The following is a 20,098-nucleotide window of genomic DNA, read 5'->3' as shown; positions in this document are numbered from 1 at the left end:
TCGATTTAGCAACAAGAAAAATAAAGTACCTAGGAATAAACCTAACCAAGGAGGTAAAAGACCTGCACTCAGAAAACTACACAACACTGAAGAAAGAAATTAAGGAAGACACAAACAAATGGAAGCATGTACCATGTTCATGGATTGGAAGAATTAACATCATCAAAATGGCCATACTACCCAAAGCAATTTATAGATTCAATGCAATCCCTATTAGAGTACCCATGACATATTTCACAGATATAGAACAAACATTTCAGAAATTCATATGGAACCATAAACGACCCCTAATAGCTGCAGCAATTTCGAGAAAGAAGAACAAAGCAGGAGGGATCACAATACCTGATATCAAACTGTATTACAAGGCCACTGTAATCAAAACAGCCTGGTACTGGCATAAAAACAGGCACATAGCCCAATGGAACAGAACAGAGAGCCCAGAAATAAACTCAAGTCTATACGATCAATTAATATTTGACAAAGGAGGCAGGAGCATAAAATGGAGCAAAAACAGCCTCTTCAACAGATGGTGTTGGGAGATCTGGACAGCTACATGCAAAAAAATGAAACTTGATCACCAACTTACACCATACACGAAAATAAACTCAAGATGGATAAAAGACTTAAATATAAGTCATAACACCATAAAAGTCCTTGAGGAAAACATTGGCAGGAAAATCTCAGACATTCCACGCAGCAACATCCTCACAGACACATCCCCTAAAGCAAGGGACATAAAGGAAAGAATAAACAAATGGGACCTCATCAAAATAAAAAGCTTTTGCATGGCTAAAGAAAACAGCACCAAATTACAAAGAGAATCAACAGTATGGGAAAACATATTTGCCAATGATACCTCAGACAAGGGCCTGATCTCCAAAATATATAAAAAACTCACACGACTCCACTCCAGGAAGACAAACAACCCAATTAAAAAATGGGCAAAGGACTTGAACAGACACTTCTCCAAGGAAGACATACAGAGGGCCCAGAGACATATGAAAAGATGCTCAACATCACTAGCCATCAGAGAGATGCAAATCAAAACCACAATGAGGTATCATCTCACACCTGTCAGAGTGGCCAACATAAACAAATCCACAAACAAATGTTGGAGAGGATGCAGAGAAAAGGGAACCCTAGTGCACTGTTCATGGGAATGCAGACTGGTGAGGCCACTGTGGAAAACAATATGGAATTTCCTCAGAAAACTAAAAATGGAACTGCCCTTTGACCCAGCAATTCCGCTGCTGGGATTATACCCTAAGAACACTGAAACACCAATCCAAAAGAACCTGTGCACCCCAATGTTCATAGCAGCACAATTTACAATAGCCAAGTACTGGAAGCAACCGAAGTGCCCATCAGCAAACGAGTGGATCCAAAAACTATGGTATATTTACACAATGGAATTCTACGCAGCAGAGAGAAAGAAGGAGCTTATACCCTTTGCAACAGCATGGATGAAACTGGAGAGCATTATGCTAAGTGAAATAAGCCAGGAGGTGAGGGACAAATACCATATGATCTCACCTTTAACTGGAACATAATCAATAGAAGAAAAAAGAAAACAAAATATAACCAGAGACATTGAAGTTAAGAACAATCTAACAATAGCCAGGGCGGGGGTGGGGGGGGTGGGGGCGGGGACAGTGGGAAGAGGGGATTACAGGAACTACCATAAAGGACACATGGACAAAACCAATGGGGAGGGTGGAGGTGGGGGAGGGAGGTGGGTTCACCTGGGGTGTGGTGGAGGGATGGGGAGAAAAGGCATACGACTGTAATTGAATAACAATAAAAATTAAAAAAAAATGAATGGATGTGGTAAATGAATCATTGAATACATCAGGTAAGATTACACATAAACTTCATTGTTTCATATATTGAAAAAAATTTCATGCTCTTAATTATAAATTAACAAGGTGAATGTTCATAATTTTCTTTTCAAAATATATAACAAAATGCCTACTTTTCTTGGCTCTTACCAAACATCTTGAGAGTTCCCCAAACAGGGCATGTCGTCTAACACCTCTATGCCGTGGCCCACGGGCTCGCTGCACTTGGAGCCTCCCTCCTTCCCAAACCTGTGGTCCTACAGCTCCCACTCATTTTTTAAGGTCAAACATTACTTCCTTCCTAGGCTCGGGGACCCATTTATTCATTCATTCAACAAGCATTTATTGACCCACTTCATTCCAATTATTACGCCCTTGAGTAAGTTAGAGTGATAAATAATTCAATGAAGTTGCAGCCTGATATGAGATAAATCTGAAGTATTTTGGGAACACATCAGCATGATAGGCAATGCATCTGGGAGAACAGAGGGAGTGTCTCAGACAAGTAGCTCCTGAGCTGAGTCCCGAAGTACAAGGGGGTAGCTGGAAAGCAAGAGAGAGAAATTGTTGGGCACAGCTTTTGTGGTTTGTTTGATTTCTGTTTATGTTTTTAATCAAGTCAATCAAATTTGTACTAGAGAGAGTTTATTGTAAGGTTTGCATGACAATAAATAATAAAATTACTTTGAATAAGTGGTAAAAAAAAGTTTTTCTCATCTCCTCCCTGAACTTTTTTCTATGTTTCCTGTTTCAGATGCTGGGATCCCATTATCTCTATCAGAATATTAGCCCTGGTGTTCACAATAAGGGTGTTTGAGGATTTAGCTATTACAATTCACTCAGGCCCATAATTAACTTTTCGAGCATTCAGTAGTGTGAATGCCTGCCATACCCAACAAGTGCTTCTGGCAGTGGAGTTCCCTGATTTTCTCCCCTCTCTGTAATGCGTATTTACCACTCAAAGTGTTGCCTTTGTTGGCCCAGAAGCAGCTGGTTATCATTCCATAACGCGATAAGTACAAAAATGGAAAAGAAGTGCTTAGAAGCTTTTCTAGTAATTTGAGAGAGTGATTTATGTCCTATTAATTTTCATAATTTAAAAATTGGGCACTCTTAAAATCTTTGTCATTTTATTTTCCTAGTAATTCTTTGTTATTGTATTTTACAAAAGTATTGGCCCACAATTCATTGAAAGTTCAAGAAACTACTTCTCAACTACAGATGGTTTGAAAAGCACTGGTTTAGACCACAAAGTATAATGAACACCTCCCATACTCTCTTTTCTCTCTGCCTGGACCACCTCCCTCCCTCTTGCTCCCTAAATTGTTGCTCTTTATTTTCCACTCTGATTTTTCCTCCCCTTGGTGGCTTCTCATGACTTGTCAGGATTGGATATTGGGATGGAGCCCTTTCTACATGATCTACAGCTCTGCGTGCTTCTCCCGTTATGCCCACAGCACTTGGTACTGTATCACAGAGACTGTCTTCTGGAGAATATAAGCTCTGGAAGAGTGGGGCCATGTCTGTAAATGTCTGTGTCCCGTGTCCCTGATAGAGTGCCTACTATACAGGAGACCTCACTGACTGTTAAATGAGTGAATTAATCAAAGAATGAAGGAGCTGAGGAAGTACAGCTGTCATCTGACCTCCAGGAACCGACTTCATGCAAGCACCTCTCCCTCCACTTGAACAGTCAGAACTTGCCTCTTAGGTGGACCAGCTTATTCTCTCTCTGGTCCTGGTGTTTGGGGCATAAAGACTCTTCCATCAGGTTTTTTGTCCACCCCAGGATTTAGAATGAAACTGCCCTTCAGGCTACTCTCCCTTCCTTGATCTCCAGGCTGCTCCCTAGATGGCCTGGCCCAGTGTAACTCACTAATGTAGTCCTGCTTTCTATTATCTTAGTCCTTTCCTTCTTCATGTGCCTCTCCACCACTTCACAGACTTCTCCCTCTTAGGTCTGTGCGTGTCTGGATCATCTTCCTGCATTTCAAGTGTGGCCCACACATTCTTGCCCAAACCTGTTCTCCTTGCCGCCATGTTACCTTTTTCCTTCTCTGTTTCTCCTTCTTCCTCGGTCTCTCTGTCTCTGTGTGTGTATTGCTCTGGTTCTACTATTTTTCTGTCTCTTACAAGCATATTTAACATACAAACCCTAATACTTGTCAATAGCAAGAAAGGGACATTAATAACTCAAACACATCTGACATATTATCATTCAGAATCTCATTAGTGACTGCAAATGTTGTGCAAGAGTGTTACTTGATGCCTGGATAAGGAGGTGAGTAAAATACAGAAAGAGAAAGATACCCCATATCAAACAAGGACGTCAGTGGCCAACTTTCCGAACTTCAAAAATTTGCCCCAGACCTCACTTAGTCAGAGTCATATGTCTCTTTATATCAACAGTATCATTGCCAGATTATGGCTTCCAAAAATGGGTGAGACATTTCTGTCTTCAGACCTTCTTTAGCTGGATTTTGACTTGAATGATCTGGTTAAATGTTATACATCTGTGACTCCACATAATTCACAGTCTAAGACATGTTTTACAGACTTAAAATGACCACAAACTTAGTGGATTAAAACAATACACATTTATTACTTTCCACGAGACGAGTGTCTGGCCATGGCTTAGCTGAGGTCTCTGCGCAGGATCTCAAGGCATTATCTGGAGGGGAGAAATCTGCTTCCAAACCCCCTCAGATTGTACTTTCTTTTCAGACTCATACCACATCTTGTGGCTATTTATTGACAAGGCCCAGCCTGTTCACAACCTCAGCATCCCTCTGTCTCCCCAAAGCTAGAATTATCTTCCTGCAGGGGCAGTCAAACTTCTTCCAACTGCCTGAACTAAAACTGGCCAAAGGAAGGAATCATTAAAGCATCCACTGCACTTCTTTCTGGAAATCGTCCCCAATTCACCATTAGTGCTGGCTTGCCCTGATGTGCAAGTTCAAGTCTGCCAATAGTCCTTGACTTCACGTTGGGAAACTAGTATTGTTTTCGTTTCTTGGGGATTTTTGTTCTGACACTAGGCCAGCAAGCCGATGGTTTCCTCCCCCCAACAATAATACCCTCCCTTGTCACTCTGTAATTTATTTAATAACATCTTTATAATTAATAATTATATATTTATTTGTGTTCTCCTTGTTTGATTTCTTACTTCCACTTAGACAAAACTTAAAGAGGCTGCGTTAAATGTATTTTCCTCACTGTCCTATACTTTGCACCTGAGACAGTGCTGTCATCATTAATTAACCATGGAGATTTGGGTTTCTTTCTGGGCTCTCTCTTCTGTTCCATTGATCTATGTGTCTGTTCTTATACCAGTACCAGGCTCTTTTGATTACAGTGGCCTTGTAATACAGTTTGATATCAGGTATTGTGATCATGATATTTCCTACTTTGTTCTTCTTTCTCAAAATTGCTGCAGCTATTCAGGGTCATTTATGGTTCCATATGAATTTTGGAAATATTTGTTCTACATCTGTAAAGTATGTCATCAACACTTTTATAGGGATTGCATTGAATCTAAAAATTGCTTTGGGTAGTATGGACGTTTTGATGATGTTAATTCTTCCAATCCATGAGCATGGTACATGCTTCCATTTGTTTGTATCTTCCTTAATTTATTTCTTCAGTGTTGTGTAGTTTTCTGAGTACAGGTCTTTTACCTCCTCGGTTAGGTTTATTCCTAGGTACTTTATTTTTCTTGCAATTTTCTTTTAAAAGGACTATATTTTAAACTCAAATATAAGATGGTTAGGAATAGGTAGATAAATGAAATAAATGTTAAATACAATTTTCTAAATATATGAATTGCTTGTCTAGGAAGCTATTAGAACACATTTCATTTCTTGAGTCCTTGTTTAAAATAGCTATTGTTGATTTTCAGATGGATTTACTGGCCCTGGAGCAGGAGCACAGTGAGAAGGAAGAGTCTGTGGGAGAGGGAAGGAGTACACTGATTCTTCTTCACTGTTCACTCATTTTCCATGGGTGTTATGGGCTTCAGAATAAATGTTTTGTTTATAGTAACCATTTCATAACACCCTATTAAATGGAAATAAATCAAATTGCATATTAGACTGAAATGTTCCTCCTACCATCCTCTTCTTATTTTCTTTCTAAAAATATTCTTTTTATTCTCTTTTCTTCACTCCCAAGTACAGAGGAAGAGATGGATTAAGATATCTAATGAAGAATGATTTCAAGTCTTCTTTATCTAAGCACTCACCTCTGCTGATGAATAGCATTTCTTTCTCTCTCTTTTTCCCTCAGCCAACTATAGTACTTTTTACATAGTAAGTCTGCAGTAACTGTTTTATCAAATTAACTATTACCATAGAAGATCCTAAAATTCTTGTCATAATAGAATTATATTTTTTCCTCAGTAAAGATAAATTAACTCCATCGTACCTCGATTATGTAATTTCAAAGTATCATCAACATATCTTAGAATTGTGGCTTCAGTACTTGTCATAAATATTAAAAAGCATTGTAACAATTACAATATTGTAACATAAAAGTCATTATTAATAATAGTTGGGTACATAATAGGTATTTCCAATTTGGATTAGGGTTCTTTGTGGGGTTGGTTCATTGGTATGGTAGGATTTTTGGTGGGGAGAAACTTGCTAGGGAAGAGAGTAACCCTGAAGGAGAATTTTGGCCTTAGGAAGATGTGGGGAGGAAATGGCAATTGTTATTAATTTGATATTTTGTACATGGCAGGCTCTATGCTAAGTGATATGGCCCTGTCCATCCTCGTGACAATCCTGGGAGATATTATTTTCCTTTATTCAGAGATAGGGAACTGAAATCCAGAAAGGCCAAATCATTTGCTTAGGATCGCAGAGAGTAGAGTGGCAAAGCGGAGAGCAAGCACCATTGTGTATCAACGAGACACCAGTGTGTCTCTGCACTAGTGTCTCCCTCATAGGCTCATTGAAGGGCATGTCCTCTGGGCCTCCCTAGGGAACAGAGTCCAGGGATGGGTTCTCTGATTTCATCTAATAGAATCATTCTAAGGTTTCCATTTCCGTATGCTCTCTGACTCCTTCCATGACACCAGGCCACAGGAGTTTGGGCATCTCTACCTAATATGCTGTATGACATCACTGTACCAAAGATTTGAGAATCCATGTCAGCAGAGTGTCAGACAAACTCTTGGTTTCCTTTCCAGAATATAGACTCTCGAGTCATGAGTGAGTGCAACATGTTAATAAATTATTCCCTGTCCAGCCTTGTGTTTCCCCGCCCCAGTCCAATGTTTTTAAGGTCCCCTCCTACACATGTCCCCTGGTTAAGGACCTGATCATCTAACTCCTTTGGTTTGTAAACGATTTGGTGTTATAGCTAGGATTTGAACTGTGCTGACACCTGACCTTTTTGGTCAGCTATTTGCCTGAAAATAATAATGGGTGAGGGAAACAACTTGGGAGGAGTTAATATCCTGTGGGGAATTGACTCAGATAGGGTCTTTGTCGATTCTCTAGGCCAGGGAGGCTGCACCCTCTGGCAACAGGGAGACACGATTTTTGCCCATATGGAACTCTGAGGGAAATTCAAGATTTTCAGGTTTATACACTCATTATTCCAACTAGACACTGTCCAACTTTGCAGTTAGATCTGGGACTGATCTTCGGGACAATCTGTAATAGATACAGGATTTCCTTAAGCGTTGCCATTAATGTCTGTTGGCTTTCAGAGTGTCTCGAGTTGATATTTGTTTGTCTTAAGCCTATTACTTTGTTCAATCAATTCCCAGAGCAGTTAACCAGTCAACTTTACACTTGTAATTACCATTCCCCTCATGCTATTGAAGTGTCTCAACCACCTGATTACTCAGCGCCTCACCATTCATCTTTATCTCTTCACAGTCAACCGCAGGCGGGACTCTTAGAAACTGTGATGACACTACAGACGAAGAATTCTCACTATCCCACTTGCTAAACAAATTATCTTCACTTGGCATTCCTAGAAAGCAAAGCCAGGAACAAAATTTTAAGCATAAATACCTATTGAGGGCTGGATTGAGGGTCAGTGAGAGAAAAGCAGGGAAAGTGAGAGAGACAAAATAAAGATGAATTGTCACCTGGACAGAGATATGAGAAATATATTGCTCAGTATGGGACTGAAGACCCACTTGAAATATATTTTAGGGACATCGTTCGGAAGAAAGAAAGGAAGATGCATTTATTCATTCATTTCTCTCACATTGATAAAATATTTGCTCGACAAGGTATCATTCTTCTCACTTCTAGGTTGCAGGTGCACAAACTCTGAGAGAGTACCGCAGCAAAGCTTGATGCAACATCATCAGAAAAGGCAGAAACACCTTACAGCAGGAAGCAAGAAGCCCACTGCGCAGGCCCAAGAACAGCTGTCAGTTTATCTTAGGTATGTATGTATGTATGTATGTATTTTTTTTCCTCACCCAAAGACATGAGGACATTCATTGATTTTTTTTTAAGAGAGAGTAAGGTGAGAGACAGAGAGAAACATTGATGTGAGAGAGTAACATCAATCGGTTGCATCCTATATGCGCCCTGACCATGGACTGGACAGCAACCTGAGTACATGCCCTGACAGGAATTGAACCAGCGACCTTTCAGTGTACAAGACAATGCTCCAACCACTGAACCACATCAGCCAGGACAACAGATGTCAATATAGAGGTGGTTTTAAAATCTTCACAGAATCCATCGCTGCTGCTATGGTTAGGATGGAAGACAGAAGAGGCAAAGGAAGACTCTGAAGAGGTGTCTGATAATCTCTATGACTTAGCGATTAAACTCTTAGGAGTGTAATCAACAGAAATGCTTACGTACCAGAATTACCTTCTGGGGGCAGGCCCCTGGTATAGGCTTCCCCTGCTACGTGAGTGTTCTAGGAACCCATCTGTATTAGTGCACCTGCTGGCTTTGTTGGGAGAGGCTGCATTCTGCTTCAGGGAAATAGTTTTTGAAGACTCTCAACGTGTTTGCCCATTTCACAATGGGTGATTTATGAGCACACTTGCCCACACCGTGCTGAGTGTTCACTTTTTGACTGAAAACAGCATGACCCCTGTGCCCTACCCTCCCTATTCACCCAATCTAGCCCTGAGCAACTTTATTTTGTTTCCCCACATGAATAAAGACGTCAAAGGGAAATGTTTTTTCAATATGGAAGAGGCACAACAAAAAATGGCAGCAGCACTAAAAGGCATCAAAATCGACAAGTCCAGAAACTGTTTTGAGCAGCAGAAAAAAATGTCTCAGTAGGTGTATTGCATCAAATGGAGAGTACTTTGAAGGTGACTGAAGTTTAAACATGTAAAAATAAATACCCAATATTTTACAAATACATTCTGGGATTTTTGTGCCTGCCCCACCCCCAATATGTGCAGCATTATTTACTAAAGCCCCTAAACTGAAGCAACCCAAAGCCCATCACTAGTGGACGAAATGCGCACACATGGTGTTGAATACAATAAGGCACATCAAAGAGAACATATTCTTGATTCAACTTCGTGCAAGAATAGGCAACTTTAATCTAAGATGTTATGAGTCGAATAGTGGGTACCTTTTGGAAATAGAGCACCCATGGTGGATGCTCCTGGTGCTGTTCTCCAGACCTTCTTCAGCACCACTGCAGCCGGCCTCCTGGCCACTGTGAGGGGTGCTGGCTGCCCCTCCCCTCGAAACCAGACCTCGGCTGATGACTGATGGACACAAGGGTACACAAGGCTCATTCCTTTGCCTCAAGGTGGGACTAACTGTTTAAATTTTTGCTCAGAGCTCCCTGCTCGTAAGATCAGAGCAATCTCTGTCTGAGATCACATTCTTTACCATTCTTCAGCATTTTCCCTGCTCTAAAATATTTCCCCTGCCCCTCTCCTCCCGCAAGCGTTCCTCCCCCATGAGCACCACGAAGAATTCCCATTTCAGGCTCTGATTCTAGAGAAGTAAGCTAGCACAGAGGTGCGCGTTGATGCGAGGGACTTGGGGGTCCTGCTGTGGTCCCGGGCATGTTCTCTTTCGAGCCGGGTGAGAGTTACATGGGTTGTTAACGTTGCGATAACTCACTGGTATAAACGTTTATGGCATGTGTTTTTTTCTGCATTCATGTTATACTTCAATATAAACATGTTTCTTAGAGGGAGAGACTGGCCAAAGGAGAGGTTATACTGCTCTCCACATTGTTGAGTTGAAAAGTTCCTTCCTCAGAATCGTGAGCCCCTCAAAATATTCTCAAGACTCTATGTGCTTGGAAAGACTGCAAACACTGTGAGCACCTTCTGAGAGACTCAGCATTCATGGGGCTGGGAGCTTCCTGCAAGACTCCTGCCTACATTAACACCCTCCCCAATCACGCATGGTAGACTAGACAGTGCTTGTCTAGAAAAACTAGACTTATTTGGCTTTAACAAAATCTAAAGTCTTCGTAGCTTAGCAACAGGAAAAGATTATCTCTTAAGCAAAATTTATTGAAGTTTGGAGTAACTGTTAGGACTAGTGGACAATTCAAGCTTCTTCCATCTTGTGGAAACTCTCTTGAGACCTGCTCCTAAAACCAGCACAGCAGAGGGAGACCACTGGAGAGATTTGTACCAGCGATCAAATGTTCCCATCTGGAAGTGATATTGGTCACTTCTGGGCACAATCACAGGCCAGAGCGAGTCAGATGCCACTGCTCACCCCACCCCCCACAACTACAGGGAATTTTTAGACCATGGGGAAACATAATCCTCCCACATGCCCAGAAGGAGAGAGAAGAATGGACCTTTAGACAACTCTACCATGCCATCACTGCTTTACCTAAAACCAACTTGGAATACTTATATAAGACATGGGAAACAGACTTTTTCTCCCTTCTGTATGATGTAAATTCCATGAGAATGAAAAATATTTGAACTTTTTGCATTTCCTAATTTCTGACATGGATATTTTGCATAGTTTTACTTCCCATTTCAAATTTAAAACTTAAGCTCTGTAAGTATGGCCTTATAATCAGGGAATAACAGTATTATAGCTTAAGTATAATAGAAAATTTATAAAACAGTAGAGACAAAGAGGGCTTTATTCCAAATATAAAACATTTTATTTTCTGTAACAAAATATCAGGATAATAGCTAGTAGCTGCGCACATGTTCTTGAACTGCATTTTCTCTGGTGAAGACTCGTATCTCTCTCTCTCTTTCTTGAAAGGAGATGTTCATCGCTGGGATTGCTCCCCAGGTTTGATGTCAGAGTGTTGTACTTTGAAAAAGAGCTTCTTTTTTTCCCCCAAACTGGCTGATATGTAACGATAAGCCATGAACTTGACCTTTCTTATCACTCATTCTTGGAACTAAATTATAACAGTACATAAAACATGGCATTCTAAATCATAAAAAGCATGTGCAGAATGAGGTATAAAGAAAATTATGCTTAATAGCCCTGTAGTTTTTAAAAATATGGCTCTTCATGAAAATACCTTTGTTGGGCTCAGAATAAATTTTTCTGTTCAACGTCGAAACAGTTGGTCAATTTTGTCTACAGTTGAACCAGCTATTAGCTTTCTGGAGAGTCAAAATTCTCTTTGTTTTAGGATCAAACTCGTATTGCCTTGTTCCGTGGAAGAAGTAGAGAAATCCTAGAAACAAAGCAAGAGAGACTTACTACATTATACAAGTAATTTCTAGGTTTAACTTGAATTTTTAAAAAACCCAAGTCATTTGTGAGAACAAATAATTGTTGGTATTTGTTGTTCTACATAATAATACTGATGCTATTCTATGGCAACAAAATAGAGGAAATATGTATACATTTACTTACCATTTTTCTGGAAAACAGCATCAACTTTTTTGCCAATTCCAGGAAAGTCAGCTGCTATCATTTTGGGATAACCTGCATCCATGGATTGTTTGTATTCATCATACCTGGTCAAAAAGTAATTAGAAGTGTCAGAATCATTGGTTAAACATGGAGCCCTCTCAAAATCAATATAGGAAATCCACCAATAGGAATGTGACAAGAACTTTTAATTCCATAGATGATGAGTAAAATGAAGGTGGGCAGGTGGGATGAGGTAAGGTAGGATGTTGGGTACACTAGAGGATTTATAAGGTCCCTCCAGACTGCAGCATCCAATTTTAATTTTCCAGTTGGTGCCACACAGTGTCCTATTAAGGTACAATGTAACTAAAGAGAAATTCCTGTTGGCTAAAGTAGCTCTATGTGGATGAATGCCCCCCTTTTTGCGTCTTCTTTTCCAAATTCAGTCCCAAATGCTCCCTGGATTCCTGGCACAGGTATTGCATGATGATTATTAATCAAGAGACTTGGATGCTGGACTGGCCACAGCCGTTCATAGAAAAGGCAGCTAGCCAAGGCAATATGAGGATCATTTATAAATGGTTCTGTCTATTGTACTCAGTCTTTACCTCCAGTACTTGTCAGCAACAAAGAAGTATGTTTTCCCAGTAGCTTCCTCAAAAACAGCAGCATCGATATTCTTCACGCTTTTGGGGAAGCCAAAGGATGTGTAGATGTCCTTGGGGTATTCAGCCAGCACTTCCTGACCCTGAACAGCCCAGTACTTATGACCTGCCAATCAAGAGACAGTGATGAAACTCTCGCCCAGGGCACCAGGAGAGAGTGAGCAGATTTCCAGCTAAGTTAGTCTTACCGCTAGACCATCGTCCTAGCTGCACAGCACAGTTAGCCAGGGAGATTGTTAAAAATACTGATGTTGGTATCCTACCACAGACAAATCAATATATTTTGAAGATTTTTCTAGATGATTCTAACATACGGCATCTTTGCGAATGGCTGGTTTATGGAGTTGGGGACTTTATCCAAAGCAGGATATTTCAATGACGAGAGAGGTCATGATGCCACCTCAGGCATAGTCATTGCTTGGTAATTCAGGACTTCTTATACTTTAATATATATGCACATCACCTGGGAATCTTGTTAAAATTTAAGAAGGTCTGGAGTGGACCTGACAACATGAATGGACCTCGAGGGCATTATGCTCAGGGAGATTTTGTATTTCTAACGAACTGCAGGGGATGTCAGCATTGTTGGTCTGAGCATCACCCTTCGATCACAAGGCTGCAGCATCCCTATCCCGCTGCCCAGCGAGAGGTCCTCCCCAGCCCCCTAAGGAGAGTCGTTTGCATTAAAATAGCTCTAGGACATCACACAATGCAAATGTTTCTGTTGCATCCTCTTTACAGTGTTGGTCCAAGGCTCTCAATTGTATTTCTCAGCACCCCCGGGGATGTAGAGAGGATTTAAAATACATAAGTAGTTTTCATGGTAAATCTTTCATAAGTCTAGATTCATAAAACAGGCCAGAAAATTTATATCTCCAGTCATGTGTTTTTTATTTAAAATGCCTGAGAAATGCACTATGCAATTCTTAAGTAAGGTGATGGATTGCCGTTGATTTGGTAAGACTTAGATTTTTTAATTCCATGGAGAGCAAGGAACTAGTACTCTCTTATATTTCAGCCAATGAAAAGTTAATTCATAAAATCATTGGAAGCCTTACCTTTGAAAAACCGGACTTCATCTCTATCAGCAACCTCATAAGCAGCTTCAAGTCCACTTGGCAGATTTGGCCAGAACACAGTAATGAAATTAAGCTCAGGTTCTGGGTAGTAAGAACTAATGCGCATGTAGAACCTGGTTTGAAAAATAGAAGAAAAGCAAAAAAGGTTTTCATCTAGTCTACAGCGAGTTCTGGCTGACATCCAGCCCCTTCTTACTACTGGCACTAGTGGCGTGCTGGTAAATGTTTAACATCTGGCTCTTCAAGGTGAGGGTGGGGAGGAGTCCTGGTTTGTAACATTTGTAGCATGTGCTTATTTCCAGGGTGGAAGTACTGTCACCGTGGCTGATTTAAAGAGATTTGCAGTAGCACCCCATTATGTAGCATTTCTGCCACACAAATACATTAGGTATAAACAATGACAGGAATATAAAGAAAGGGTAAAATATACTAAAATAATTACAAAGGGGTGAGTTTTAATTAATTTTATTACCTTTGGTTTAAATATCATTGTGAGTTGATGTAATTTAACTTCTAATAATGGGTGTGTTTAACAACCATCTTGCAAAATTCTCAAAAGGCAGAACTCGGCTTCAGCGAGCCCATAGGATCCCCCTGCGGCGAAGGCTGGCTGGAGGACAGCGCTGATGTCCTAGGTACTGTGTGCTTCCTACACCCAGGCCCTTCACCGACATCCTGCCCTACCTCAAAAAGCCCTGCCAGAAAATAGTACTCTCCTTTCACAGGTAAGAAATTAAGATCAGGGAGGTGAAGGGAGCGAAGGCCACACTGCTGATAAGACATAAAGGTTAATTTTAAACTCAGGTCTGGCAGTCTCTTCCTTTGGCTGTGGGTGGTGGTTTACAAGGTTGACTCCACAGTCCATAGAGACTGGGGAAATAGCAAAGCATAGACTGTCCTGCGGGCTGACAGAAGCGTCTCCAGATTCTAGGCCACAGGAGACTATGACCTTGGTCGTCAGAAAACTGACTTCTAGATTCAGCCCCGCGTCTGACTGACTGTGAGGCCTTGGGCAAGTCAGTCACTAGAACTGTTTTTAGTCTTCCATGTCTTCATGACTTGGTGACATGTAAATGATCTCAGTGTCCCTTTAGTTCCTGCAAATTCTAGACTTGGTCCTGTTCTTTAGAGTAATCCTACAAACACTTGCTTGAATAGGTGCCCTGCCACACTGAGGGCTTTGCTTCAACACTCGGGAGTTATTTCCTCAGCACTCCCAGAATCGAGCCGCACTTTGGATGGTTTACCCCCCAGCCTTCCCTTTTACACTCAAAAATAGTTAAGAGGAAGATGAAATGCATCGGCAGCCAATATCCTGCATTCTGGAGTAGATATGACCACAATGTATTTAAACAGCAGCAGCGACACTCCAAACGGTGGCCGAGGAGACTTTCTGAGCACCCCTACTTTCTACGTGCTGCAGACTGGTCGTTCAGAAGGTGGCTGTGTTGCAATTTTGCCTGGTCCTTTAGGGATCAGCACAGTGCATAGAGTAGGTTCATTCCTCACGTGGGAGGGGACCCTAGCCTTTATGAGGCCGCATGCTGCCAAGGGAAGCACACTGTGAGTGCTCACCCCCACCCAAGAGAGGCGCCTCTGGAACTTACGGGAATTCTCCCACGTGGCTCCTACCTCTCACCGCTACAGGGCTGGGGAGATTTCCAGAGCAGAAGGTGTGACACTTAAAGGGTATCAGCATGATGGCATTATGAAAAGGGCTGATTTCTCTTAGTAAGGTGCGTGCTAACGTGCTGTCGTCACAGGAGTGCCACCAGTGAAACGAGCCCTGGAGTGGGAGTCAGAGGCCACCTCCTGCTCCGTCACCGATGAACACTGTGCCCTAAGGATCTCTATCCCTCTCTCTCTCTTACTTTACTGATTTGTAAAATGGGGTTATATTTACTGGCTTTCTGCTTCAATGGTATTTTTTCCCCTGAGAATCAAGTGGCAGAATACATGTGGGAAATCAAAGTTGTTATAAGTTCACTGGATTTTGCCCATGCAGAAAAGTGCTATCATAGAATTATGTAAACAAATAGAAGATATGTAATGTGTGAAGAAGCATAGCTGTGGCCCATATGGGTCCGTAGTAGTGAGTGTTATTATTATTGCAAACACAAAGTGATAATGATGTCTTACCTGTCTTTGAAGAACATCACCTCTCCCCGAATCGTAGTTACAGCATCAAAGGTTAGCTTACTATCACACACCTGTGGTGTTTGTGGGCCCGCTGGCTGTTCCGGATTTTTGGAGGGTCCTAAGAAAAAAGGAGATCTGGAGTTAGTGTGCCTGGCATGGGAATATTACATAAACAATTAATACAGCTTCTTAAAAGGTACAACAAATGGCTGCTCTAAAGGTGGCCATTCCTCGTACCTCCTTGTCGGTGACGTTTTCCTTTTACTCACCATATATGGCCTGGATACCACGGATGTCATCCTGGGAGAGCTGAACATCACCGCTGAAGACGTAGTTGGGGTACATCAAAGCCCCGATATCATTAGAATGAGAGAGCCCGAGGGAGTGGCCCAGTTCGTGGGCAGCCACACGGTACAGGTTGTAATCTAAAAGGGCCGATAAACCCATTTGCGATCACTTGAAATGTTTTCAGTTTTAAGATACTTAATTAAGAAGTAACCTATAACTCTACAAGAACTAATGCTCATATTTCTTCACATTTTTAAAAAACATATAAAACTTTTTTCCTAAGGTGAGAGGAATTCATTAATAGTGAAGAGCTAGGTTAAAGCCTAAACCCTGTGATTACACTGATAGAGTAAAAAGGCAAACTCGGTCCCCTGAGGGTCTAGCACAGATTCCTCAGGCTTGCCAGTGATTAGGTAATATGAAAGGAGCAAGAGACTTCTATTAACATATTATTTTTTCTATTTACAAAACTGAAACATGCTCAGTGCTGGGCGTTTGTAAAGCACATACAGACCCTCTTCCCTTAATTTCCACATAATCTTGCAACCGCTATTCAATTTTGGTGTGTCCTCTAGTAAAAACAACAATTCTATGGAGGTGCCCATAAGTAAACCATTAGGATTTTCAACATTTTCTTAATACAAATTTTAGTGTGGCCGATTTGTAGCCAATAAGATGTTGTTACCAATAGGAATATCCTTTCCTTATACTTTTCTAAGTGTATCATGAATTTTCTAAGTAGTAGTGGAAAATATATACTTTTACAAATGCATTCTTTCAGTTAAATTATTAATTTTTACAATGAATCACAAAAGAGTAGGGGAATTGAGAAAGGCAAGATTAATTGACTTACTGCTTTTTAAAAAAAATTTAAAAATATTATATAGTCTAGCAGTCTTAAAGAGGTAATTTTTACCTGTTTCATACTATAAATTTGTCTTTTTAAAAAAGATTTTATTTATTTATTTTTAGAGAGAGGGGAAGGGAAGGAGAAAGAGAGGGAGAGAAACATCAGTGTGTGGTTGCCTCTCATGTGCCCCCTACTGGGGACCTGGCCTGCAACCCAGGCATGTGTCCTAGACTGGGAATTGAACTGGCCACACTTTGGTTTGCAGGCCCTGCACTCAATCCACTGAGCTACGCCAGCCAGGGCCAATTGACTTACCTCTGAAATCGTTGGTCCACATTTCATCTTCATCAAAATGAACATCCCCTCCTATATGTGGGCCTGGTTGAAAAGCATGAGCAAGGTTTCCTCCTGGTCCATCAAAGGGAGAATTGTCTCTATGATCTGCAAGAAACAGAATTCAACATATGTCCCTCTTGGTTCTTATTTATGGCAACACAGGGGAGCAAGTCCTTGCTTTGCTAAGCATCCAACAGACTTCCATCAAATGTGATACAGTTTCCCTCCTTAAGCCCATCAAATCAACATTTCTCTCAAACAAGGAATTCTAGCTGCGAAGCTGAAGAGATTAAGGGGTCAGGTGAAGTTAAGGTGAGGATACCTTCATGCTACAAGAAGAGCTTACCTCCCCTGACAAAGGATATCATTATGTCTGCTTGACCCTCAGAGATCTGGATGAAAGTCAGGGGTGAGACCCTACTCCAGAGTTGAAAAGCTTTCTCAATGGCGTGGTTCACATCTGCTCTTGGCAAATCTGGTGTGTAATTTTCGATCCTAAAAATGAGGTACAATAGAAACAATAGAAACGTATAGGACCTCACTTCTTACAGCTCTGATGGGAAGTAGCGCTCTCAGTCTGGTGCTCAGTCTGGTTACCTGTAGGTCAGGTGTGTGCTCTCCCACCGAGGGTTCCCCTCAGTGAGGACAAACGGAGCCACGTCTGGCACCCCGCATCTGGCCTGCTTCATCACTTTCTGGGTCTCAGCATCCGGCTTCCCAGTCACTTTCAGCCCAAAGAATTCCTGCATTTCCTTCAGTTTTTCAACCACAAGGCTACTCTTTCTCTGCCTTTCAATTTGTTCCCCATTACTCTTCAGGTTGTAGTAGTTCTCCAGGTATTTCTGGTGAAAGATAGTATTATTCTAACACTGGAAGGAAAATCTTGCTCATTTTTCTAAAGACTGGCCATATGAAGTTTTAGTAAAACAGAGAACTACTTTCAAAGATTGTATTTAGATTTCATGGCCCTAATTACTTTATTGTTGGTGGAAACTAATTTCAGACAGTAATGTCCCTACCATTAGTTACTATGAAGTCAGCATTATAATTTGTAGAGCCAAATATGCATATCATTCCTTTAGTTCCCTTTCATCTCCAACCAGAAAAGGAGTGTCTATGTATGGCTACATTTTTATGGATACATTTTTGGGGAGAGTGACCATTCTAACAAAAATGCCTTTGTATAAAATCTACCCTTAAATAAATTTCATGATAATAACTACTATTACTCTGCTATACTGTGGGGAAAATGTAAATAAAGTCTTTTTCATTTCTGGCTTTGAAATTCAGCACTTACCTGGACCATCTCCATATCATCTTCTTGTATTTTTGAAGTCGCTGCTGGGAAGCCATGAGACCCCATGCTCCAGAGCAGCGTGAGCAGCAGAGGAAGGCTGTGCATGCTGGCCTCCGTCTTCCTTCTCAGCTAAAGAAATCTGATGCCTGCTGCTCCAGTATCTCAACTAGAAAGCTCCCTCTTCATATATAGAGTCCTTGCACTTCCAGAAAGCCGGAAGTGGTCTGACTCACGTTTCATAACATCCTCTTGATTAGCAGTGAATAGCCTGAGCAATCATCAGAAGTGATGACTCGGAGTAGATTATTTGGGTTTGCTTGGTATTGCAATCTTATGATTAATAACAGACAGGATGTGGGAGAAGGAGATGCACTCCACCATGTAAACAGTTGTTTTCTCCAGTTTGCTTCTATTCTATTCGGAAATGGCCTTGTTGTATAGGACACTGATCACAGGGTATTCCACGATCGTTTTTAAAAATAGGCTTTGCTACTTGATTCTGCTTGTTGTAAAGTGATCCCGGTTGTGCACACACCTTGCTTCCAGGGCAGAGGGCAGGATTGCTGACACCTGTGCTCTATGGCTGCTCGGCACCTGTAGTGACTGAAGTTCGTTTAGCTCCACAGACATTCGCTTTGTGGTGGTTTTCCTGTGTTCAGTGGGGTTCCCTGCTAAGCTGCTTGGTACGTTGTTTGCATAGCACCATGGTTTCCCTTAATCTTTATTCAGGCCCAGGATTTGAGAGCCTTGGTCGAGAAGACCCTAGTCCACAGGTGGGGCATGAGGTGACTCTCTGCTCTGTGTAGACCCTACCTATCAGCATCATGGGAAAAATAGGTTCCTTCTCTGAAACCTGTCAGAGTCTACCAGGTGCCACAAATGTGAGTCTGGGGTTTTACTTTTAATCATCCTTGTTCCCCTCAATGTGAGCAATCTTTCCTCCATAGGGCTAGGCATGATTATTTATTCTTTCATGTAAGCATCCATTCATGTATTTATGTATTCACTCATTCAGATGAGCTTATTTAGCATCCTCTACTATGGGAGCAGCTAATTAATGGAGAGACATCTCATGGGACACCTAAGAGGGTTTTAATGGAAGTCTGCATAAAGTTTCACAGATTAGCTTTATAAAGAGTACTGGGAAGACACTCTGGAGCTGGTCCTGCCCTAAGTTTCCTGACCTTCACAAATCCTCTCACTTCTGTTGTAATTTTTCATCTCGGCCAGTACCAGTGCCACCTCTACCATTATGTTTGTGCTTTTCCTAAATTTACTTGAAAAGTTTTGCCCCTTTATAGGCTATCCTGTCTGTAAAATCATAGCAAAATGAACTGTTATTTTTGTATGCACATTAAAATAAACACATGATTATGTTATGAGAAGTACACACTCATGTTTTCATGTTCCACATCCAATTGTCTTGGGCACTGCCAATGGCATCCATTCCAGTCTTGGAGAGAAAAGTTGGTCTAAGTCTGTAGCTTCCTGTATTTATGTCCCACCCTCCTTCCTTGACAGTGTTTAAATGAGACACAAAGTTGAGAAACACTTGCCTACCTTCTTCCCCTGCTTCCTCATGGTGTCTTCCGCCTTACCCACAAGGTCAGATTTGCTTTCTCAGGACTTTTCTCATCTTACCGATCCGTTTTCTTCCCTACACTAAGAACAGCATCGTATGCATATATGGTGCTTCAATATGTGTTGGATGGATAGAAAAGAACTCATTTCTTGCTTAATCATTTAACCACAACTTCCTCATCTAGGTAGAGTGATATGAGAGTTCAAAAGGGTACTAGG

General features: G+C 41.3%; 1 protein-coding gene across 1 annotated transcript; it reads right to left on the bottom strand.

Annotated features, from left to right (window-relative positions):
• Positions 1-10,955: 10,955 nt before the first annotated feature.
• On the bottom strand, positions 10,956-18,403 carry MMP1 (matrix metallopeptidase 1). Its single transcript, XM_024574621.3, has 10 exons — positions 18,299-18,403; positions 17,599-17,843; positions 17,348-17,496; positions 16,981-17,106; positions 15,797-15,952; positions 15,528-15,645; positions 13,368-13,501; positions 12,253-12,415; positions 11,645-11,748; positions 10,956-11,462 (listed from the first exon to the last, which is right to left on the bottom strand). The coding sequence occupies exons 1-10, from the start codon at positions 18,401-18,403 to the stop codon at positions 11,353-11,355; spliced, it is 1,410 nt and encodes a 469-aa protein (XP_024430389.2). The 3' UTR covers positions 10,956-11,352.
• Between the last annotated feature and the right edge of the window lie 1,695 nt (positions 18,404-20,098).

Source organism: Desmodus rotundus, chromosome 5, assembly GCF_022682495.2.
Source record: "Desmodus rotundus isolate HL8 chromosome 5, HLdesRot8A.1, whole genome shotgun sequence".
NCBI classification, from domain to species: domain Eukaryota; kingdom Metazoa; phylum Chordata; class Mammalia; order Chiroptera; family Phyllostomidae; genus Desmodus; species Desmodus rotundus.
This window is presented reverse-complemented; position numbering and strand designations above follow the sequence as displayed.